Source organism: Pogona vitticeps, chromosome 2 (assembly GCF_051106095.1).
Source record: "Pogona vitticeps strain Pit_001003342236 chromosome 2, PviZW2.1, whole genome shotgun sequence".
NCBI lineage: Eukaryota > Metazoa > Chordata > Lepidosauria > Squamata > Agamidae > Pogona > Pogona vitticeps.
The window spans coordinates 196790889-196815705 of NC_135784.1; the positions used below are offsets into that span (position 1 = coordinate 196790889).

The window sequence follows — 24817 nt, forward strand, 5'->3', positions numbered from 1 at the left end:
CACCTCAAAGGGAGCATCCTGTCATTGCAAAAATGAAACAGCTGCAAGTCAAATTGGGTCCTAAAGCAGAACGGACATACATCAGAAGGCTTCTGATAAAAGTAGTTCAGTGGTGCCTCGCATAACGAGCGTACCGTTAAACGACGAATTCGCATAGCGATCCGTTTTTTGGGATCGCTAATGCGATTGCATACCGATGGTTCCAATGGGCAAAAATCGCTTTGCGATGATCGGTAAGTGTTTCGCTTACCAATCTTCGCATTGTGATGTCGGGGGAACAGCTGTTCGGCGGTTCCAAAATGGCCGCCTGAAGACCCAAAATGGCCACGCGCAGCGTTTTCGCGCCCTGCCCTCGCTTACCGAGGGCGTGAAAATGCCTGCGCTATGGAGGAACATCACTGAACTGTGAGTTTGGGGCCCATTGGAACGCATTAAACAAAGTTTAATGTGTTCCAATGGGTTTTTCTATTCCGTTTAGCGATGTTTCCGAATAGCGATGGTTAATCCGGAATGGATTAACCTCGTTATGCGGGGCACCACTGTACAGGAGAAAATTTAAGTGTGCTTAGGAGATATTTTCCTTGTAGGTTCATGTCTAGAATGTCTTTTCTTATATAACTTACAAACCTTGGTTTCTATCCACAGAACTTCCTCCTCTTTCTTCTGTGAGGACCTTGTACCTGATTGCAGATAGTCAGATTCTCGAGCTTGCTCCTGTTCCTCTGAATCATTCTGCTGGCTCAGCTGGTGTCCTTTATACTGTTTTTCTAGCAACACCATGGTCATTCGTATAAGATACATTTCAATGTTTGCTGGGACTAGTGTTCTGATGGTTTCTTTTTGTGTTATATCTTGGAAGAGGAACACAATGATTAAGAATTATTTTATGGAAAACAGAAGCCATTTTGAAAAACTTTTGGAATTCTCTAAATTTCTCATTTAACACGGCCTTAAGCATTAAAATGGCCAAGTTACTTATCAACAGACTATGCAGTTCACAAAAGGTGAACTACGACAGCCTTTTTCAAAGGTGAACCAAGACAGGCCAATGGGGATTTTCATTAATTGTTGCATATATCAACCCCAATACCGTCAAGCTGGAACCTCACAACTGTAGATTTAGCCAAGTGGGGCCCTATTAGTGTCAAATGGCTAAATGCTATGTCTCTTCATCCATAAAAAGAACTCTTTCAATGGTTCGGGAGACTTGCTATATTTCATCAAGTACAGTTCAGAGCAGGCAATCCCCAGAGGCCTGCAACTGTCCGTTACTGGAATTTGGAGGGCTATGTAGTCCCTTGTGACCCACTTACCTACCGAAGGGGCTGACTGCGGCAGTGGGGACCCCCAGGGAGGTCTCCCATGGTGGCGGGCAAGCCCTGGGACACCTCCCTGGGGGTCCCCGCCTCTATGATCGGCACCTTCGGAGGTCTCAAAGGGCTCCCCCCCCCCGACATCAGAGGAATCCCTTTGAGACCTCCGAAGGCAAAAAGGCAGGGAGAAAGGGTGGGAAATTGGAATTTCCAGCCCTCTCCCCCCTGCTTTTTTGCCTTTTGAAATGCTGGAACGGATTAATTCTGTTCCCATGCATTTCAATGGGAAATGGTATTTCGACTTACAAACTTTTCGAGGTATGGACGTTGTTCCAATACAGATTAAGTTCGTAAGCTGAGGTACCACTGTAATGTTAAAAAAATGTGAGTTAAGAGGTCCCAGAGGGACCAAATCCCCCCAAAAATGGTCTTCATCTTCCCTAGTAATAAGTAAAGGGTGCTTTTGAGCCTATTTTTGTTCCATTTTTTTTAAGTTGGGGAGTGCTTTGGATGCCCTGATTTGTGCAGGACATAGGAGGGCCATGGGCTGCAGATGGCCAATCCCTGTCTACAAATTTGGGCTGAATTTCGCACCTGAGTTGATGGGAGGACTCTGGATGATTTTCATGATGATCTCTTGTATTTCAGGAGTTAGACCAGCACGTTCAACATTGACAGGGTAGCCAGCTTTCAACGCTTGGGCTAAATGTGTGCCAACCACTGTAAGGGGTAAAGACCGACTCTCACTTATGCTTCTCTGGGAAACGAAAAAGAAGGAAAATCAGAAAAGGGTGATAAGCCAGGTCTCGACTAGTGAGGGGTCCAGACATTGAATTCGGAAGTTGCTTCACCAGAAACAGAGATAAACAAATATTTGCTGAAATCCACATAGGTTATGCCAGTGTAAGGCTGATGATGTCATCAGCTATGGCTGTTCCACAGGAATTCAAAGTTTCCAGTTTCCTCCACCCCATGGAGAGACTTTGGGAGGCGTCAGATGGGGGAAGTCTTTAATTTCTGAAAATTACTGATGGTAGTAAAATCATCCCATCATTGTGATTTTCAGAAATTCAAGGCTTCCCCCATCCGACCGCCTCCAACAGCTTCCCCAAAGACGAAAGGCATGGGAGCCTTGGAACCTCTGGGCCAAGGGGGTGGAACTGGAAACATTTAGTTCCTGCAAAACAGCTGCAGCAAATGACATGATCAGCTTCAATGCTACATTAATTTATGCTACTGCACTTCAGCCAGCGTTCTCTAATAATCTTAGATTAGCTGCACATGCAAGGTATTTGGTGGACACCTAAAAGCCCAGTGGCTGGAATCCCATGGTGATTACATAAGGTTTGTGTAAGTTGCTGTCACTAATTGCAGCTAATTATCAATGTGACAGTTTTCTCAGCTGTGCAATTAGCCAAGTGACAAGACATGGATTGAGACATGCCCTAACACCTGGTCAGATAGCTACAGTTAGCCACAGCAAGTTACACTAAACTTATGTAAAGGCAAATAGGATTCTAGCCAATGCATTAATGATACGAATATGTTCTTGAGATTTGTATACAACATGGATGCCGGAACTGGCTCCATCTCTATCATGTGTACATTAGCAAACCAGGGTTCACTACCATGTAGTGGAACGGTTTCTCATACTGAAACATACAGAGTATCAGGTGTTTTCTTAAACCCCACTGTTCTTCAGCTAGCCAGCTATCACCTATCTTCCTCCTCAAACACCGTTTGGTGCTTATTATTAGGGAAGAAAATGTGTGAATCTCCCCCTTTAGCCTGCCCGAGATGTAAGATTATCAGGAGAAGCCTTTTTTTTTCTGTTTCATCACCCTTACAGGCATGTCTAGTGAGGGCATTTTCTGTGGCTGTTTCCAAGCTAATAAACTGCCTTTCAAGGAAGGCTAACCTGGTGCCCTCCCTGCTATACTTCCACTCATGGCTGGCCATGAAGAGGCATAGTGGCACTCAGACACCCCCCCCAGCACCCCCAGCCCAGCTTGCATGGCTCCAGCTGCCCAGCAGTAGCAATTGCACCCACCAGCCCTAGTCAGACAGAGGCTACTGGTGTGCTCCCTATGATGGGGCAGTTATTGCCCCTTGTCACCCGGTTCCACATTTAGAGAATCATAGAAAAGTGAAGTTGGAAGGGACATACAAGCCATCAAGTCCAACCCCCTGCTCAGTGCAGGAATACAATCATAGCATATCTGCCAGGTGATTATCCAAGTTTTTCATGAATGCCTCCAGTGTTGAAGCACTCACCAACTCCCAAGGTAACTGGTTCCACTGTTGTATTGCTCTAAAAGTTAGGAAGTTTTTTTCCTTATATTCAGCCAAAATCTGGCTTCCTTTAACTTGAGCCCATTGTTGCGTGTCCTGCACTCTGGGATGATCGAGAACAGATCCTGCCCCTCCTCTGTATGACAGCCTCTCAAATATTTGAAAAGTGCTACCATATCACCCCTCAGTCTTCTTTTCTCAAGACTAAACATGCCCAGTTCTTTCAGCCTTTCTTCATAAGGCTTGGTTTCCAGCCCCCTGATCATCCTTGTCACCCTCCTCTGAACTTGTTGTTCCAGTTTATTAGCATCCTTCTTGAAGTGTGGTGTCCAGAACTGGACACAATACTAACCAGTGCTGAATAGAGGGCTGTCTTTCAACTTCCTGTACATGTCTTTTTTCATTTTTAGGTCCTCCCTGAGCTTTGTCTGAAGCCACACCTGCCTTTTTTGCCATCTCCCACCTTTTTTTCTTGTTGGAATTATTTGTAGTTGTGTCTTTAGAATTTCTTTTTTTAGAAGTTCCCACCCTTCTTGGACTCATTTTTTTGTTAGGATCTTCTGCCATGGGACTTTAGTTATCCTTGTTCTGAGATTATTAAAATCGGCTTTTTAGAAATCCAGCAGAAGTGTGTGGTTACACTCTGCTTTGTTTTCCTTTGAAATCACTGGCAGGTCTGGGGATCATGTTTTGAAGGATAACTGTCATTAAGAGACAGAAAGACCGAGTTGTTTTCAAAAGCTTTGCCTGACAATATATTACATACTGTTGGGTTAAGAATCCTCAAGCAACTTAATTAAGACGGAGGGGAAGAGTGGATGCATTTGGCCTTATGGACTGCAAGTCATGCTGACCTGGAATATATACTATTGTTTGTACCTGACACGGCTGGAATTAAATAAACAACAATTTTAAAAACCCTGGAATGCTGAATATACATGTGTAATTCTACATAGTAGTTCATAGCTGCTGAAAAGCAGTTTGGCTTTAAGTGAAAATGTACACTAATAACAGAATCACTAAACATAACCAATTTGTGTTTAATATTTTAGTATTAAATATACCAAGCAGCTTTTAAAAACTGTCTATGCACATTTTCACAATTATTTTCTTCCCATAAAGACAATAGCTTTGTATTACGTTTGCTGACTTTCTCCTAGACAGTAGCCACCAGGGTGCACTCTGTAATCAATAGTTATTTGATACAAGGCATCAAATTACCTCCTGCTAATTGTATTATTGCTTCTTGTTAATTAGTCCTTGGGCATTTTAAAATTTGTTAGCTACCTAACAAGAAACCCTCCTGGGAGTTGGGTGTCAGTGAAACTCCAGCATCAGGGCAGAGTTGAACTGTATGACAAAGTAGGGGTACTGAAAGTAAGATTGAGAACTCAGCCTATGTGGTGGTGGTCATTTTTTTTTACTAAAAGCTTTGGCAATAAGAAACAATATTCCTGTTTTGGGTAATTCTGGGAAACAGTTCTAGAAACTGTCCTTCTGTCCAGAACAAAGTCAACACTGATCCTTGAAGCACTTCCAAAACCTACTTTCAGTTGGCATCACTATGTAGCTCAATCTAATTGGCTATGTAGGTAGACATCATACTGAATGTTTTGTTGTCAATTGACTGGGATGAATGATGACTCAGGGAACAGTGATACAGAAACAAATGGAAGCACACTGATGTCTCAAGATGATTCTCACATTAAGATTTGGAGAAACTCCACACTCCAAAACATGGAAACCATTCACTATAGTTTTAATAAAATACACATTTGAAAATGACTTAGGAAACAACTACATTAAATAGTAAAAACAGCTATGATATCATAAAGACTACAAAACATATTGCAACATTGACTTGATGGACTAAAACACATTCGCTTTGGACTCGTCAGTAGTGTCTAGCCCATGAAAATTCATGCCACAATAAAACTGGCAATCTTCAGTATGTGTCCAAGCATTACATGGTGCGCTTCACCACCTCTGCCTTTAACTTATACATGAAAGTAAAACATGAACTGGTACAGCCATTTCTTGATGGAGATTCACAACTAATAAAAGATCCACTTTTTTTCCTTTTATTAAGACATAAGTGCTTTTCTCTTAAAAGTATCGCAACTAAAGTACTTCCTGATTAAAAAGCTTGAAAGCAAATCCCCACCAACTTTGAGGGTACAACCCCACATACCATTCTGTCCTACAAGTGTGCACAACAAAATTGTGTTGTAGCAAATTTCTTGTGGTGTACCGCTACATAGCTGTAGCGGCAGTTATGCTTATTGTAACTGTGTATGTGAAGTAGAGTCAGTGATTTCTAAACACAACTGTCACCCTGGCCAACAGACTGGATAGCAATTCCCATGCAGCAACAGTTCCATAAGAGGAGGCCTTACCCTTCAAGCAAGCAGAATTTAGAACAGCAGAGTTTCATGCAATGGAGGTGGGGCATTGGAGAGAAAAGGGAGGGGCAGCAGAAACAAATGTACGGAGCCACGAAGAAAGGGGATAAGCCACTGCAAGCAAGCAATTCCACCCTTTAGGAAGAGCTATCTGGTCCCAGATGGGGAGAAGGAGAAGGGGGGAAGAGAGAAGACAGGAAGGGATACAGCCTGCAGAAATCTAAAAACTCACCTTTTTGGACTACCAGAATCCTACAGCCCACATTGGAGGATTCTGGGAATAATAATCTAAGAAATAACTTTTTCTAAGATATAGTACCATCTCCAGTTCACCCATGGCAGTGAAAATATTCCTTACTCTGAGCACAGAACCAAAACTATATTTCATCCCTTTATTGAACTTTAAGCCAGTAAGGTAGTGCAACTACAAAACTCAGTTGGAGGCTCAAGCTTACCAAAGACATATTCTTTTCTTCAAATAGTTTGTAAGTTATACGTTCTGATTCTGTCAGAGCACTACATCCATCACCTTTCTGAAGAAATATGGATGGTTGGTCTCTGGATCCTGAGTTCTTGAGGACATCTGTCTATATAAAGCAAGGTTTTATTTTGTAAAAATCCAAACATCTAAGGAACAACGTTTAAACAAATAAGTAAATCACCTTGATGATTAAACAGTACTTATAAACTATCCAAATTGCTATATTCTTCCAAATTAGACAATGCTTTACAGAAAAGCAACAACAGATGTCACAATCAAAAGAACTGTATTAAATTATCTAACATGTTGCATTCTGCATTTAAGGAATTCACATATGCATTTCCCATTTTTTACAGTCCAAGTATCTTAGTGCCTCTCTTGAAAGTATGTGCAGACTATCTAGGCCAAATATGATAGCGTAACATTGATGAAATTTAGCCTATATCCTATACTTGCCCAACACAAAATATGAAAAGAAAAATGCATTGCTATGAAAACTGCGGAATGCAGCAATTACAACCAATACCACCAATACCCTCCATGACAACCTCATGTGAGTTAGCCATGATAGACAGCAATCTTCCTCATAACACCTCTTTCCTCTGCAGACAAGCCACTAGCCCCCTACGACCATACAAGACCTTCCTTTCTGTCCTTCTCCCCTCTGTGTTCTGAGGACATGCTGCTTGCAGGAAGGATCATTTTCTGACACAATGCTAGAAGAGACACGAAGTGAATTTAACAAGAGGACACCACAGATGTCTGAGTTATAGTCTCCTTTTCAGGGGTTTATATACCATGGTTAGTATAGGTTAACTGATGAATCAATACCCTGTGTCATAGCAGAAATGAACAGCAGGAAGGGAAATGGCAGCAGAGGCAGCCTTCCATCCAGTTCAGATAATGACTTTAAAGCTAAACTGCCTTTGTAATTATCACAGATTTGGTGGGATGAGCACGTGGGTAGTATTGAGATACTGCATTTGTCCATCACTCCTCCATCTCATTGGGCTAGTTTAGCTCCTCTGCTGGCACTGCTAATATGCCAATGTTGCAAAAAAATATCTTTCATCATACCATGACTGGCAGAAGCTGTATCTGTAGCTACCAACTGAGTTTTCATTTTTTTCCACTTTTCGCTAAAAACCCAAAGTTTAGGGGGGAAACCCCAGAGGAATATATTCTGGGAGAAGCAGGCATGTTTCCGAAATTTTCACAACACAGCTTTCTCTTAAAACCTTGCCACTGAGAGGCACTTTTCAGTTGCTATAGAGAACACCTTTGTTTGAGGCCCGCCATTAACAGGGCCTCTGTAGAAAGCAAGGTACGATTTTTATATCGGTATTCAGGAATGTCACCACTGGCTAGAATGGGCAAGGGAAAGGTCTTGCACTCTCTATTCAGAAAACCATTGTCATCAATTTCTGAAAGCTACATTAAGGGAGGAAAGGGAAAAGAGCATTTAATTCATCTCACCTGTAAATCATTTACTTGACAAAACTCCTTGATTGTAATGAGAAGAGGAGCCAACATAGTAGATTTTGCTTCAGAAACACCTTCAACTTTCTTAATCATTTCCACAGTTGTAGGCCTGAAGAAAATATTGAAGACATTCAACCTGATTTAATCACTTTGGTCCTGATACATCTGTATGCAGATAGTAACTCTGATTTTAACAGGTAAACTTCACAAAACTAACATCTAGAGATGGGGCAATCATATATCCCCACGCAGCTGGAGTTAATGGGGTCCGGCCCCTGGGGCCAGACTGTCCGCTCATGTTTCCGATGGTGGCCACCTCATCCTTCCAATCACTCCCGGAGAGCCGCTCTCTTCCCACTCAGCTGGCCACTCCAGGCAAGGGGTGGGAGGATGAGTCTCCATGCACATATGTCAAGTGGCCAGCCAAGCAGGAAGAGAGTGGCACTCCGGGAGTGATTGGAAGGATGAGCGAGGCTGCCGCCGCCTTCAGAGGCGTGAGTGGATGGTCCGGCCCTAGGGGCCGGGTCCTTGTTACCTCCAGCTGCACGGGGATATTCGTATTTGTATACGAATAACCGCATCTCTACTAATGTCATCTGTGTTAATAATGAAATAACCTCAGAACTCCCTCTCAAAAGAACAAGTGTAAAATGCAATAGAAAAGATGTGTAAACTGTATTTAATTTGTCCACGTTTAAGGCAGATAACTATTCTGCTGCAATAATCACAACCCAGTGGGATTGGAAAGTATTGCGTCAAAGACTTTCTGTAGACTTAAAATAGGCAAGTCTACAGAAAGTGTTTAAAATAGGATGTTTAAAATAGGTTGTGTTTGTTTTGTTTTTCTGTGAAAGCTGAAAACAGGATGGTAACGCAATCAGTGTTTCTTGGAGTACACACACATTTATTCTCAAATGACAATTATCTCTTATCAAATAAGATTTTCCGGAGTTTTATTGTACTTCAGCTTGACAGTGTAGCATACACTTAGTAGGAAATGAGTATTCCATCACAGTACCTTTCCTTCTGGAAAAAAAGTTCCTGTTCTAAATCCCATTTTCCTGCCATAAATTCACATCTTAAAATAAAGATTTGTTTACATATTCAGACAGAAAGACTCACCTTATTGTGGTCATACCAAGCAACACTTTATTTGTTGCTAATACAGCAGGAGGAATGTCCTTCTCACTGGCTAGTTTCTGCCTGGCTGCCACTAATTTACCATACAGCATTGTCTGTAAAAGACAAAAGGCAATCTTTAGATATTTCATGTCAAATGCATTTAAAGAATACTGGAAACTAATGTTTAGTTGATCAGCTGTCTTTTTTTAATTTAAAAGACGCAAAAGAGTTTTCTGTCTACATATGCTATCTACATTCGTATGTAGACAGCATCTCAGAAGCACCATGCCTTCTCTTTCAACTAAAAGAACATGTCTCTTAAGATGGCACCTAAGACAGCACATATGCACCACCCGAAAATGAAGACTCTGTGCCTTTTACTTTTGAACTACTGATATTGACTGTGCAGATTTCATTATTAAAACTTTATTAACTATGATTACTATAATTGGGTGACAACATCAGTAGCCACCTAAAATCAAATACCAAAACACTTCACTTGGAATACTAACCTGTAATTCCTTCTCTCTCTGAGATATAACAGAAGATGCAGGGCTTGCAGGCACAAGAAGCTGTGGTACCTGCACTGTGGAGTTACTGAAAGATAGAAAGAAAAATAGAAATGTTCTAACTTCTATACCAGGGATGGCGAACCTATGGCACACGTGCCACAACTGACACACAGAGCCCTCTCTGTGGGCACACGAGCCATCAGGCTAGTGGCTAACCTAGTCTCGTGACAGCAGCGACCCCACCTCAGTTTCTCCCCCACCGCTGGGCCCTCCGCATCCCACTGTATGTGTGAATTGCCTGAGTCCCCACCTTTCCCTTTCAGCCATGCCCCTATTTCTCTTGGCTTATTTCTGGCTGTGGCTGCTCCCTTCCCTCCGAGGACTCGGGAAAGTGAAGAAAAAGCAGCCGCCGTTTTGTTTGTGTGTAAGCGACTAAAAGGAGGGAGCCTCTGAGAGGGACCGAGCCTGGGAGGGGGAAAGGAGCAACAGGGATTACTAGCAACTTCTAGCCACGCTCTTATTTGGGGAGCCGTTTCTTCACTCTATGCCCCCCCTTCCCGTGTTTCTCCACAGCGGACATGAGACGGAGCCACTCCAGAATAGCTTGAGGCATCACATCTCCAGTCCTGAGTTCTAAGGAGACCAAGTGCTCATAACCATCCTTCTCCTTGGGAAGGGGGTAAGAGGCAGAGAGAAACGGGGAGGGGTTGCCAGTGCTTCTTCCTCCTCTGGGATTGATCCCTCCATCTGACCAGAAAGGGGGGGACCTTACTACAGAGAAAGAAAAGGAGAGGTGGGAGTGACAAGCCGCGAGTTCTGAAGCCCACCCTCTTCAACCCCAGGTTGCCTCCGACTCATAGTGACCCTATGAATACAAGCGATCTCTAAAATGACCTGTCCTTAACTGTCCTGCTCAGCTCCTGTACACTCAAGCCTGTGGCTTCCTTTAGGGAGTCTGCCCATCTCGTGTTTGAGCTTTCTCTTCTCCTGTAGCCTTGCACCTTTCCCAGTATTAATATCTTTTCCAGAGAATACTGTCTTTTCAAGATGTGCCCAAGTAGGACAACCTCAGTTTCATCATTTTTGCCTCAGAGATAGTGATAGTGCCTCATGTATTCAGGTTTTATGGCAGTGTTGGCACTCTGAAATAAATAAGTTGGTTTTGTGTTGTAGTTTGGGCACTCGGGCTCAAAAAGATTGGCCATCACTGTTCTATATAATCAAAGCATCCAGTAATTGAAAGAAAAGCCAAGGCACATTCTACATGGCGAAGCTGTGTATTCTTGGATGTTTTACTAGTTTTACCCAGAGACCTTTGGGTAGAGTGGGCGGCATATAAGTTAAATAAATAAACAAAGTGAGAGAACTAAAATACTAGAGTCCTGCCATACTGCGTGTGTGAGATCCATGGGACATTAGGGTATGATGCAACTGCCACTGGTAGCACAAGCAGACAGAGACTGTTGCAAAGCTGGACAAAAGCAGTAAAGCCTGTCGGAAATGGCTGCACATAAATTCAGGTCAGCACTCCAGCTTGTTTCTTACACATTGCACATTTGCCCACTTTTTCATTCAGAAGCCTAGAAGCAAAAGTTGCATGAAGGCACAATGTTTTAATGAGAGCCAAAGCTTTCTTTTTTTAGGCCTATTCTAAACATCTCTTATGTAATTACAGTGGCATAACACTAATTATGTACGTTTTGGAGGTAAATTACCTCCTAAATGCAAGAAATAACTATAGACATTGTCTGTGTTGTGTTGCAGTACTTCGAATGCAACAGATGACGTCTATGGTGATTTCTTAACATGAAGCAGTTCCTTTCCAAAAGTTACACAATTAGATGTTATGGCAGCATAACTATGCAAGAAGGTTTTGGCCAATATCATCCAAAGTTTTAGCTGCTTAATCAACAATAACAAATTTTAAGCAGAGCTCATGTTGATGACAGGTCTTTTGGCTGCCACTGTGCTACTGTGATCTGATAAAAATGTTAACAATGGCTTTTCTTTCTAACATACGGTGGCTTTTGTTTATTCACTTTGGCATTAACTTTCAACAGTTTTTTAGGATGTGATTCTATACATACTTCCCTGGAGGTAAGTCACAAGGAACTCAATGGGACTAATTCATCAGCTATCAAAAAGATAGCTGAACAACTAAAAACTCTTAAACTGGTTGATAGCATTTAGGAAATTCAAACTACTCAAGACAGGTAAAGAATCCCATTTGGTACGACTACCACAACCAATATTCCCCTAAGAGATCATAAGACTGGATGGAGAAAGAAAGGGAGATAAACCATCATAGAAAAGAGAGAAATTAAGATAATTTATAGGAATAACCCACCTGTCATTTGAGGATGTACTGGCTCTGGAGATATTACTGGATCGTTGATAGGAAAACATTTCATGCAAAGAAGTCCTCTTCAGAAATACAAAATTGTAAAATATGTTTAATACACAACATTTACTTTAAGCAGCAGTTTACTTAAATTACATGAGTAACTGAATCTCTCCAAAATGAAACTTTATGTTTTCAGTTTTTAAAAACCTGTAGTAGGACACTGAATACTAAGGTTTCACATTCAAGTGGAAGTTTTTCTTGAAGCTTCAAATAATGCAGACATAATGCAGGAGCCAGCCTCAAGAACATACAATCCATTCTTACAATTCATTTCAGGAACAATTGTCTTCCTCCAGAATAATTGGCACTGCCTATTGAACTTAATCAGGGCTTCCGTTTACATGGATCCGAAATCAATTTCAAACTACAGAGTCAAATTCTGGCTAGATGGGAATTTTGGTTACTTTTAACTATGTATACTACTGTCACCCCCAAACAGCTTAACTATGATTTAGGTAGGAGGGAAACATTTGCTCCAGTTGAGAACAGAGGTATACTGTAATTGCTTCTGACGTCTTAGCTGTGGTTAAAAGGAAATGCCAAAATCACATCAGAATCAGACACGTAAAGTATACAGTATCTGAAATTCACAGACCATCAGGTTCTTAGTTCCACGCCCTCAAAGGCAGAGCTTATAGTACAACTTTTGTAACTTTTCACCCTGCATGACAACGGACGAAGAACATCTGGAAACCGTCTCTTTTCCACCCCAACCCCCAATAACCTTTACAGACTCTAGTAATTTGGATTATGCACCTTGAGTGCAACACAAGCAGAAACCATACAAACATTGCATGAAATCGACACACAACTCCAACATGTCCAGCCAACCCAAAGGAAGGACAAAGGTGCCCTGGGTGTTAGGAAGGACAGACAGGTGTAAAAACTGGAACTGCAGCCTTAATCCTTTTACTCTATCGAATATCATCTGAATTTAATTCACCCAAACAAAACTTTATTAGTCTTTGACTAATAAAGAAAATGTACTGTCAGAAATAAAGATACCCTATTTTAGTAACACAGACCTCTTTTTCCGGCATTGATTTAGGAACCATCACATTTGAGAATTTCACTGTGTTTGATGAAGGAGTTTGTTTCTGGCTGGGGGAAAAGAAGGAAAGAGAGCTCAGTTTTACCAGAGGCAAAGGGCAAAGACAAACAAAACAGCTACACCTTCAAACATTAGTATTTCTGCAGAACACACAAGTTCAGGTGTCTCCATTTTCAAAGTATGACCCTTACAGGCACCTTGCGAGGGTCATACAGTGCTGCGGGCAATGAATACCCTTTAGTACCTTGCCATTTTCCCCACTTAACAACCATGCTCACAAATCTTCCCCACCACCGCTGAGCTTTATGATGATTAATAGTTTCATTCTAGGGGCAAGATGGAATACCATCGCCCTGGCATGCAAACCTGGTTCTAAAATCAAGAACTGGCATACAGCCTGCCTATTCTATCATGCAAAACGAAAATAATGGTCAATTGTGAAAATTTAACATTTAGCATCAAAAGACTAAGGTTGCATGTGTCACACAAGACAAAATCAAGGCATGTCTTAGCTGCAGACACTCCCATTCTCAGAGTAGTGATGGGGGGAAGCAATAGAGGATGAACTGCTTCATGGATGTAAAATTTAACAGACCCTTGGAGGATGATTGCAGAACCAATGGGTTCCATGGAGCCCTGATTAGAATTCCAGTCTCAGCTGAAGAAACAAGTTGAGTTCCTTATTAGCCTTAAGAACAGTTTGACATACAAGCCTGATTTAAGCCAATGGGAGCACTCTTTCACACCTCAATCTACTTCAATGAGATGTTTGCAAGGGAAAGTATTGGCGTCCGGAGATGCATTTTAAGTAAACGAGAGGAGGGGGTCCTAGGGATATTCTGCCTTTGAAAGCATACCAAGTTGGTCTGGAATACTATTCCTGCTTTTTTTTTAATGCCAATGGCAGCTCTTATTTTCCATCTGGATAGGCAAAACTCCAAGAAAATGTGTAAGTAAGTCTGATCTAATATTTTGCAACCTCAAGGTGCTTACAAAAAATTACAATAAAGGCATTATAATCTCAGGGCGCACACACTTATAATTACCTTGTTATAGGTTTCTTTAAACACAGTTCCTCATCAGACTGAAGCAGAAGCCTTCGTCCAGACTCTTCTTTGGCTTTACAGAGCCAGTCTTTACCCTGAGAGATCCAAAACAAATTACTTAATAAAATGTTTCCAAAATCATCATTAGACAAAACTTATTGTTTGCCTGTAGCTTACCTTTGCAGTAAGCATGCATGCGGTTGCAAATTTGTTTTGGCCAGAGACCTCTTTAAGGAAGCCTTCTAAGATCAGGCGTCGACCCAGCGCCTTCCAAGAGGTCTCCGGCCAGTCCTTCCCACTGCCAAAGAGCGTGTGGCTTCTGTATTTGTCTGGGACCCGTTGCGACGTCTGAAATTTGAATGAGAAATGCCAGATAGGTAATGAAAGAATAATTCAAGAAGTCAGAAAAACTGTTTTCAAGTATTCCCCATTCCTGCACAACACCACAGCTTGATTTATACAGGCTGAAATCCAGTGTTACACCAGTAAAAGCCCACTAGGACTTCCGTCTCGTCCCCTTTCATGTTAAGCCTGTATTTTGCAATGCCCATAAACTTGCTGCAGGGATTTCACAGCCCTGCAGTACAAGATTCAATTTTTTAAAGAGCTCTATAGTGCAGAAGCCCAGTTCTGCAGTGAGAAAGCCCAGCAGAACAACACTGATTCTCACCCATAACCTTCAAATTATAGCTAGCCAGGAGGTGTGCATGTTTGCGATGTCAGGCCAGATATTTCCAAAGTGACTGTGGTACATGCCAACTTATTTATTTATTGTGTACCTATTACAGTCTGTCATTCTTTTTGTGCACTGCATTGTATTGTCCAGCTAGAAAGCAACCACATTTTTAAAAGGGGGAAAAAAACCAGAAAGAGGGTCTTCCACCTTCTGCCAGGCCATCAGTCATATAGCTGTCTCATCTCCATCAGGAAAGGCCCATGTTCTTGAGATGAAGACGGCTATTTCTAATATGACTGCTTTGTGCTCACTGAAGACAGTCTTGGAAGGGGTAACACACAGTAATACCTAAACAGCTTGCCTAAGCTTGCAAGTGTATTTCCATTTACATGCACCAAATTCCTGTTGAAAAACGGTGGATTGTCAACAGGGTTCTACATATGAACTAGGCAACTAAACCATCACTGTCTCTCTCCCTTTCTTTCTTTTGTAATGATATATAGGTAAAATTCAAGAGAGATTTAAATGTTAAAATAATTAGACCCTTTTTGACCAGACGCAGGCTACTTATCACAGCCATTTACTAGATCTTCTTTTGTATATGTGGAGGGGTATAAATTGCATGCACATAACTACCGCATTGATTGAATTTCTCCACATTCACAGAAAATTTGTCCTGTATCCAAGTATCCCCATTTTACTCTATTATTCTTTGATCTTCTTACTTTGCCTCAAAGTCTATGAAGCGACTTCCAAATGACCCAGCTAGCGTGTCCTCCTGGTGGGAGACCCTCTTTGACATTCAACAATTCAGCAAGATGCATTGTTTTTGTTCTTTGTAGGTTTCGCCTCACCTCTTCTGATTTCATATTTAGAGTCCAGAAGCATTGCACCTTACCTTCCATTATAACATTTACAAAGGGAAGTGAAAATGTGAGACATTCAAATGCCAGTGTAAATGCAACACTGCCACAGGCAGTGGCACACTCTTCTTCTGAAATATGGCCCACCTTCTACTTAATAGTTATTTTTTACAGGGGCATTGTTGTTTCATTGTAACATAACCAAAATCTGAAAATGTGGTTTCAAAAACTGTACAGATGGTAAGACAGATCTTTGGGACATCAGGAAAAAAAAGGCCATCATGTTGTTCCATAGTTCCTATGAGTTGTATTGAACAAGGGTCCCTCAATGTTCCCTTTCTCCAAAAGCATCAGTGCCTCCTCCTACTTGGGGTTTAGAGTTTCCTGCCTTCCAGAATGGGGAAAGGGTGGCCCTGTTGCAAGGGATAAGAGAGGACTCCTTAAAAAGCCCCCCCCCCGGCTCTGCTGCCAGAAACCTCTGCTGGATCAAAAAGCATTCAGCCGATAGAAGATACCAGTTGAATACAACTCAATGTACACAAATAAGCCTTCCCCCCCCTCGCTGCCAAAAAACCCTGACTTTGCTTGTCTTTTAATCCCAGTTGTGCCCTACTGTATTATTTTATAGCTCTTAGTTTTACCACATTAAAAATCACTTGTATAAAATCCACTTAGAGGATGTCTTACACTGCAAGAAAGAATATCAGTCCCATACATAACACACCTACATAATACTTGAGATTAACATGTAAACAAAGATTGACAATTGAAGCCTGTCAAGTGTCAAACAGAAAGCACCTCTAAACGTTTGTATCCTTCTTTGTCTTTGTCTTAACAGAGGTAGGTATAAGATTTCAGTCAAGGCAACTTTCTAATTTGAAGATTCCCAGGAGCACTTGTTCACCCCCGAATAGTGACTCAGATTTCAAATAACAGGTGAAATCTGATCTCTCCTGCGGCCCATTTGAAACCTGTCTAGGTGCACACCTGTGCTTATTTGTTACAAGAAGTGCCTGCCAGGCTGAGCAAAACTAAGGATAACACAATTCTCAAAAACTATGGGCAACTTTTGTCTAAAGATAGACAATGCACATTTAGAAAATCTGAGAAGGCAAAACTATTTCCAGCTTTATTACATGATGGCCAGTCTCTTAAACACTTTTTACATAACAAAATAATGAAACTATATGGCTGCTAAATTAAGCTGTATTGCTTGAATCAGAATTAATTTTAATATTTTTACATTAAGGTCTGTGAATTATGAAGAAGGGAACAATGGATCCCATCACAACAATTTTAATAGAAGTATTACTTTAAATGCACGTAACAAGAGGACCAAGTTGAGGTACTCTAGCTTCTACAACATTTAATTTTCTTCAGTTCATGGAATGCTATATAACTTCTAAATGGTAATGTCTGTATTGGAAAACTCACTATTCAATTCAGGTAAACAAAAGGGAGAAACTCTTAAGAACACTTATTGAGTATTCACCCATTTCTTTCTTACTTATTTTTACCCTGCTTTTCTCCTTAGGCACTTGCATCATTAAAAGACAATATTTAAAGCTAAAAACAGTAAGTATACAAGTACAGTGGTGCCTCGCTTAACGAGCCCCTCGGTTAATGACGAATCCGCATAGCGACGGGTTTTTTGCGATCTTTTTTGATCGCATAATGATGTTTTAAATGGCAAAACATCGCTTTGCGATGATCGGGAAGCGTTTCGCTTACCGATTATCGCATAACGATGTTTTAAGAACAGCTGATCAGCGGTTCCAAAATGGCCACCGGGTGAAGAAAATGGCTGCTCGCAGCGTTTTCACGCTCTTTCCTCGCTTACCGGGCAGCGAAAATGGCGGCCGCATGGAGGATTTCCGCATAGCGGTCCGTTTACAGCCCATAGGAACGCATTAAACGTGTTTTAATGCATTCCTATGGGCTTTTTTGCCCCACATAGCGACGAATCCGGATAGCGACAATTTTTTTGGAACGGATCATCATCGCTATGCGGGGCACCACTGTACTAAAAAGGGACAAGCAAATACTTCTTTCTACAGTGGAATGTATTTGTACAGTGGTGCCTTGCACAACGAATGCCTCACACAACGATGAATTCACACAACGATGGCTTTTTTTGAAAAATTTGCCGCCTCACACAACGATGTTTCCTATGGGGAATTTTCGCACAACAATTTTGGGACCATGCTTCGCACAACGATTGCGTTTTGGGTCCCCTGTTTCACTGAACGATGTTTGCAAAAAAGAGCAGGAAAGGTGGCTGTTAACAGTTTTAAATGCTTGGGATCATTGAAGCACCTTCTAATACGGGTGCACACCTGATTTGGCTTTGATCTGAGTCTTCGTTAATTTATGGTGAATATTTTTGTGCCCCATAGGAAACAATGGAGCTGTCAGATTTTGACAGCTGTCAAAAGTTGGTGGGGGGAAAAATTCAGCAAAAATTAACGAAAAGTGAGATCAAAGCCAAATTAAGTTTGCACCCGTTTTAGAAGGTGCAGAAGCTATTCCAAGCATTTAAAACTGTTTTTGACCCTTTTATGACACACTTAAATTTGCAAAAATTGACTTCGCTAAACCATTAAAATGCATTGGAAAGGCTGCAATGCATTTGAATGGAGGAAACATTGTTTCACACAACGATGTTTCCTATGGGGATTTTCACTCAGCGATGGCAATCCGTTCCAATTGGAACGGATTAACCGGTTTCCAATGCATTCCTATGGGAAATGGTGTTTCGCAGAACGATGATTCACGCAACGATGAATTTTTTGGAACCAATTAACATTGTTGTGCGAGGCACCACTGTATTGGCCATTTTTAATTCCAGTTTTATAAAGTAATCCTTCAACAACCTGGTTTAAATGAAATCTGAGTGCAATAAGTGATATACTGACATCTACATGCCATTTTCCAAAAGAGAAATGCTTCTTGTAAAGCTGGCTCAGCGGCTGATACATGTTGTTAGAGGAACCCCCTGTATGTAACAAACCCTTCAGCTGCTGCCAGTGCCTTCAGGTTGGTGGGAATGAAAAGGGAGTTCTTTCGGAGCATACAGCGACCCTTCCCCTCATTACCCCAACAGAAGTCAGAACAAGGGTGCTTCAGGACCACGTGCTGGAAATTCCTTCCCTTTCCCTCCCTTCTTTGAAGCTCTTGGAGCTGCCTGAAAACCAGCCCCCAAGGGCTTTCCAGGGGTGCAGTAAGTGTGAAAGGAGATTCCCATTCTAGTGGATTCCATTGTTCCACCAGCATACATCTGAACTGGATCCCTTCCAAAGCCAACTGAAGAGCTAGTGTATTTAAATACCCTGCCACTGGTGGCAGTGAAACAAGGAGGAGTCATCTTGAGTCCAGGCTTCTTATTTGGTCAGTGAAAGCTGGTCAGGTTTAGAAAATGGCAGTAGATCTGTGGTGGATCCACCTTGTCCAAAGAAAGGAATCTACGGACCCTAAATGTAACACATCAATTGAAAGCCTACTTTTCTGTATAAAAGGAAACACAGGAGACCAAAAAAGTTGATTTTGCAGATGTTATAAATATAACACAATAGAGCATAAATATTTGTTTCCACATCGTGGAGAAACTCTGATATATATAATTAACAACCAGTCCTTTCTTCTGAAAAGTGTTGAGAACTCAGCCTTCACGAACACAGACACTTTAAACTTACAATGACTCAGCTATGGGAATTAAATTCTGCGGTGCAGTGGCTTAGTACTGCAAACAACATTGCAGATTTCATTTAAATCTATTTTTAACTACTTGAATTATTGATTTTCTTAAAATCTGTCCACTCTACCAGTCATTGTGAATTACGGGGAATGTTCAAGCCACTTTCAGACATGAAATCCCAGTGATGCACAGTCTGTGCATCAAGCTTTCTCTTCCTTGCAAGTGATATAAAATGCAGTGGGAACCAGACAGCACTGGAACATCTGCCTCATCCCCATTTCACTGCAACTGATTCATCCCATAATAGCAACACTTACAGAGCCTCTGAGAAAGAGCACTGGAACACCAATGCCAAATCTCTCATTTAAGGCACATACTGCTGACATCAGTTTATGTACTTGCTGGCCAAAATCCTCAAAAGTGTCTTCTTTATCAGCCATAGGAGTACAATGACTGCTCCTTAAAAGTAAAAAGCAGAAAAATAAAAAATACATAAGATGCGGACAATACATGAAATGTGCTTGAATATGCATATATTATTCATTTATCGCTGTAAGCTGGGTCCATCTTCTAACATAACTTTCTTAAAGAGATATAAACTTTTTTTACTCATTTTCGCTACTTTATTCTTTAGAGAAGTATTTTAAAAGTAGCTTCATTTTCCACAGAGGTTTAAGAAGAACCATTACATTTTACTTCCTAAGCTATAAAGGAGACTCAAAGAGGGAGCTAAATTGATCCCTGGAAAAACCTCTTTTTTGCCTTGTCTTAAAAGGCTGGTTGAGAGACTGCCCACAGATGAATTTATGGTGGCAGTCCCTTTAAGATGAGGTAAAGAAAATATTTTTTGAATTTTTTTTATAAGTGAAAAGTGAAGCTGCCCTAAGAGAGTCTTATTCCCCCCACACACACACACACACACTTCTTCTGCCCCTTCGGCCAAGGAGCAGAGGAAATGTTTAATTTGCCAATATCCTGAAACAGCTCTCTTATTAAGCTACTTCACGATATAGGAAATTTCCACTAGAAGCAGCTGGACCAAATAGAGTGACTTGGGTTCCAATATATCATTTGAATTCAAGGTAAAGGTAAAGGTTCCCCTTGACAATTTTTGTCCAGTCGTGTTCGACTCTAGGGGGCGGTGCTCATCCCCGTTTCCAAGCCATAGAGCCAGCATTTTGTCCGAAGACAATATTCCGTGGTCACATGGCCAGTGCGACTTAGACATGGAACGCTGTTACCTTCCCACCGAGGTGGTCCCTATTTATCTACTTGCATTTGCATGCTTTCGAAACGCTAGGTTGGCGGGAGCTGGGACAAGCGATGGAAGCTCACTCGTTGCGTGGATTCGATCTTATGACTGCTGGTCTTCTGACCCTGCAGCACAGCGCCACCACGTCCCATTCCCATTTGAATTCAAGGATCACATCAAATTGCATATCGCACCTCTACCCAGCTCCAAGAGACTATATTTAGCCCACACCAGCTTAACAAGCCCTATTTCTGCACAATTTACTACAAATATATTCTGCTGTCAACAGATTTTAATTTCCTTCTAAAGGCATTTAATCCAGTATACACCATCATACCTTCAGGCAGTAAGTTTCATAGAGTTGTATATAAAGCCTCATTTTTACTGTCTTGGGTGTCCTGCAATTAACTGCATTGAATAAGGCCAGGATACTAGCATGATATGGAAGCATGAGAAAATGTCTCTCTAGCCACTGTCACTGCTCAGAACAAAATTTCATAAACCTTTAGTTCAGGGATGGGCAAAAGCGGTCCTTTGGGTATCTGTTGCTGGACTACAACTCCCATAAATCTTAGCCAGCAGAGCCAGTGGTGAAGGATTATCAGACCTGCAGTCCAACAATATCTAGAAGGCCACAAATTGCCCAGCCTATCCCCATGCTTGCTTTGTTCCCCCTCATTTTTTAAAAAACCAATCTTTTTTCACATGGAAAGTGTCCTAAGAAGTGGGTTACACCAGGAGTGGGCAAAGTGTAGCCCTCCAAATAACACCGGACTGCAATTCCGAATAGCTCTAGCCAGCAAAGTCAATGATGAGAAATAACTGGGAGCTGCAGTCCAACATCCAGAGAGCCACACTGCACAACGTTGAACTGGATTATAGAAACATGGGTAAAGAGTAGTGGTTCCCAACCTTGGATCCCCAGATGTTCTTGGACTGCAAATCCCAGAAATCCTGGCCAGCACAGCTAGAGGTGAAGACTTCTGGGAGTTTTAGTCCACAGACATCTGGGGACTTAAGGTTGGGAATCACTGGTCTAGATTCCTGCTTAGCCATGAAGGTCACTGAGCAACTCTGAGTGAGACACTGTTAATCCAACATTTCACAATGCTGTTGCAAAAATGAAGCATATTAACTCCATGTGTGGTACCTTAAGACTTGTTTTCGATACAAAAATAAAGTCAATAATGAAAACTAAACTGTATTCTCTGTAAAAAAAAAGTTTGATAGTGAACTACCGAATGAAATACTATACAATGACAGACATTTTATCTTAAAAGTAACAGCATTTCAAGAATACTTCATTAGCAGAAAGCCATTAGGGACTTGTAGGCCTTCATATAACTGTGGAAAGAGTGTTCCAAACCTTTTTATCTTCCGGGAGGAACATTTACCTGGATCTGCAATTATCACAACATTTTGCTGTTCCCATGATGCCTGAGGAGGCCTTTCGGAGTTGTTTGTCTTCAAAATGAGACAAGATGATTCTACCCAAGGGAACATTGAGAATTAAATAAAAGAACAAGAATTTACATGTTAAATTCATTGAAGAAAACAATGAGCTGAAATCATCATCATTAATTTATTCACCTGGGAGCTAATTACCACAGAACTAATCATCCTGAGACAGGTGTATTTTTTTTTCAGAGCACAATATCCATGGCACAAACATAAAAATGCATTAGGCCCTAAGTGGCACTTTTCAAAACTTGGAATGATATTCATTTACATGTGTTGACAGCTCCTGCGGACTAGTGTTAAAACAACACTTACTTTCGCCTACAGGTGCTCATGTTGAGATATTTTTCAATCTTTTCCATCATCTTCAATTTGTACAGGCGAAATTTATCACTGCGTATCATACTAAGCAAGTGTCTTGAAAAAAGGAGAGAAGACCACTTTAGCTACTGGTTTGAAATACCCTGATGTATACATACAGTGGTGCCTCGCATAACGAGTGCACCGTTTAACGATGAATCCACATAGCGATGCGGATTTTGCAATCGCTAATGCGATCGCATACCAATATTTTAATAGGGCAAAAATCGCTTTGCGACGATCGGTAAGCATTTCGCTTACCGATCTTCGCATTGCGATGGGGGGAACAGCTGTTCGGCGGTTCCAAAATGGCCGCCGGAACACCCAAAATGGCCGCCGGAACACCCAAAATGGCCGCGGCCTGATGGGGAAACATCGCAGAACGGTGAGTTTTGGGCCCATTTCCAATGGGCTTTTCCGTTCCGTTTAGCGATGTTTCCCCATAGCAAAGGTTAATCCGGAACAGATTAACCTCACTATGCGGGGCACCACTGTATATACTTTTTGCACAACGTACATTTACCATAGTTATAGATATAAATCAACAGTTAAGTAAATCAATACTAAGATGCATACAATGGAATTACAAAATGCTCCTTATGCATTGCCACTAATTCTGCCACAATTCAGTGTCTGAATTCCTTACTACCAGTCTGCCCTGGATCTGTGCCCTCTGGAGGTAGAATGCTGCATGGAGGAAAATCCTTGGATGGGTGTCTTAGTTGAGGTGGCAGTGGCAGAAGGGTGCAGCCATGGAGGACGGGCCACCACCTTCCACCTCCCCAGCTTCACTTCTACAGCCCGTCACCCCTTGGTGACCTTGGCGACCACCAGTTCCTGCAGCCTCCTACCCCAACGCAATGGTGGTACTAGAGGTGCAAACATGATAAAGAAAGACAGCAACACCTCTGGGGAGTGGGGAGAAGCCACAGCACTTATCCTCCAGCCAGCTGTGCGAGCCATCCCTGAAAGGAACCAGATGGATTGGGACAGAGTTAAAGTCCCAGCGCCCAACTGAAACCAATGGTTCACTGATCCCAGCGTTGGAACTTGGGTGTCAAGCAGAAGAGACTTTGCCCTGTGGGCGAAGGCCAGGAACCCAGCCCGCCCCCCATAGAGAACTCAAAGGCCACGCAGAGTGAGCTGGTGCCATTGTATTTGTATCCCTCACTGTGATCCCAATAAACCCACATTCTAACTGCAACAAGAGTTTATGGAGATCATGTCTGAGGACACTCTGCCTGCCGTCCCCACATTAGGCAGGGGCGGCAGCACTCAAGAGCCTTTCAAAGGTCTGAAATAGTCTACAGATCTTATCTCAATAATGCAGACCAGTACTATGGCTTACCTGTTAAAACTCATGTCAGCTGGGGTCCACAACACATGGCAAGAGGCAGGAAGCCCATCACGACCTGCCCTTCCAATTTCCTGGTAATATGATTCCATTTCCTTTGGAGCACCATAGTGAATAACTGTCCTGATATCTGCTTTATTGATGCCCATTCCGAAGGCTACAGTAGCCACTATGCACTAGAAAAACAACAACAAGCCATAATCAAGATCAATCTTCTGGATGCACACCTTAATGTATTATGTGGGGTTGAGTGTATCAGGGAAAGTGAGAACGATGCTGTCAGCAGGCAAGACACCATTATGAGGTAGAATAATCTCAGCGGTGACCAAGGCAGAATGGTCACAGCTGAGATGCAAGACTAAGATGCATCCAGGAATTAGCAGTTGGCATCAGTAGAAGGCAATCCACATTTATAATAGCGATGGAACAGAGAAAGTCTTAAGGGGCGGCTAATGGGCAGCAACAGAAGTGGAACATGATGCTGGCAGAGGATCTTAATGGAAAACAGCAGGACACTCAGACTAACTAGTTAATTCAGGTAGAAGAAAGTGACGGCAAACCATGTCTGAATCATTTAACCCTCAGAAACTCTATGACGAGACAGTCCAAAATGAAACAGGAGATAATGAGGGGAGATTGGAAGGCAGGGAGGCACTTGACCTTCTCAGGTTGGAAGGAACTCAGAAAACCAAAGGACAGATGCACATAGCACTGGTGCTGATGAAGCAACTGGTTAACCGCAACACTCAATATGAGATTTGTGAATCTAGGCAAGCTTGAAACCAGAAACAAGAAACAGAATATTCAAACATTGCAATATTTGGTTTAAGCAAACTAGCATGGCCTGGAATAGGATATTCTCACTTCGATAATTATGACATGTTTCACTCTGAGAATAATGAACTCAGAAGAAACAGCACTGCTCTAATATAGTGAGGTTGAGATGTAGCACAAGCAGTTAGGACTAGAATATGAAATCTGACTAGATAATAAAAAATAATAATAAATAATAAATAAAATAATAAAATAATACCAATCTGACTTCATGAAAGGCA

General features: G+C 41.8%; 1 protein-coding gene across 6 annotated transcripts in view; it reads right to left on the minus strand.

Moving 5' to 3' along the window:
* The window catches only part of WRN (WRN RecQ like helicase), an 82141-nt gene that overhangs the window by 6084 nt on the left and 51240 nt on the right, over positions 1-24817 (minus strand). For 5 of the 6 annotated variants that reach the window (XM_020808986.3, XM_072991878.2, XM_020808983.3 and 2 more), the window contains 14 exons: positions 23757-23938; positions 22364-22465; positions 21985-22077; positions 19656-19797; positions 14283-14453; positions 14106-14200; positions 13034-13109; positions 11952-12028; positions 9605-9689; positions 9093-9205; positions 7965-8079; positions 6463-6594; positions 1908-2070; positions 628-851 (listed from right to left, as the gene is read on the minus strand). In XM_020808986.3, coding sequence (XP_020664645.3) covers positions 628-851; positions 1908-2070; positions 6463-6594; positions 7965-8079; positions 9093-9205; positions 9605-9689; positions 11952-12028; positions 13034-13109; positions 14106-14200; positions 14283-14453; positions 19656-19797; positions 21985-22077; positions 22364-22465; positions 23757-23938 — 1770 coding nt within the window. The remainder of the gene's footprint in view (positions 1-627; positions 852-1907; positions 2071-6462; positions 6595-7964; positions 8080-9092; positions 9206-9604; positions 9690-11951; positions 12029-13033; positions 13110-14105; positions 14201-14282; positions 14454-19655; positions 19798-21984; positions 22078-22363; positions 22466-23756; positions 23939-24817) is intronic. The other variant, XM_072991879.2, reaches the window with a different exon arrangement.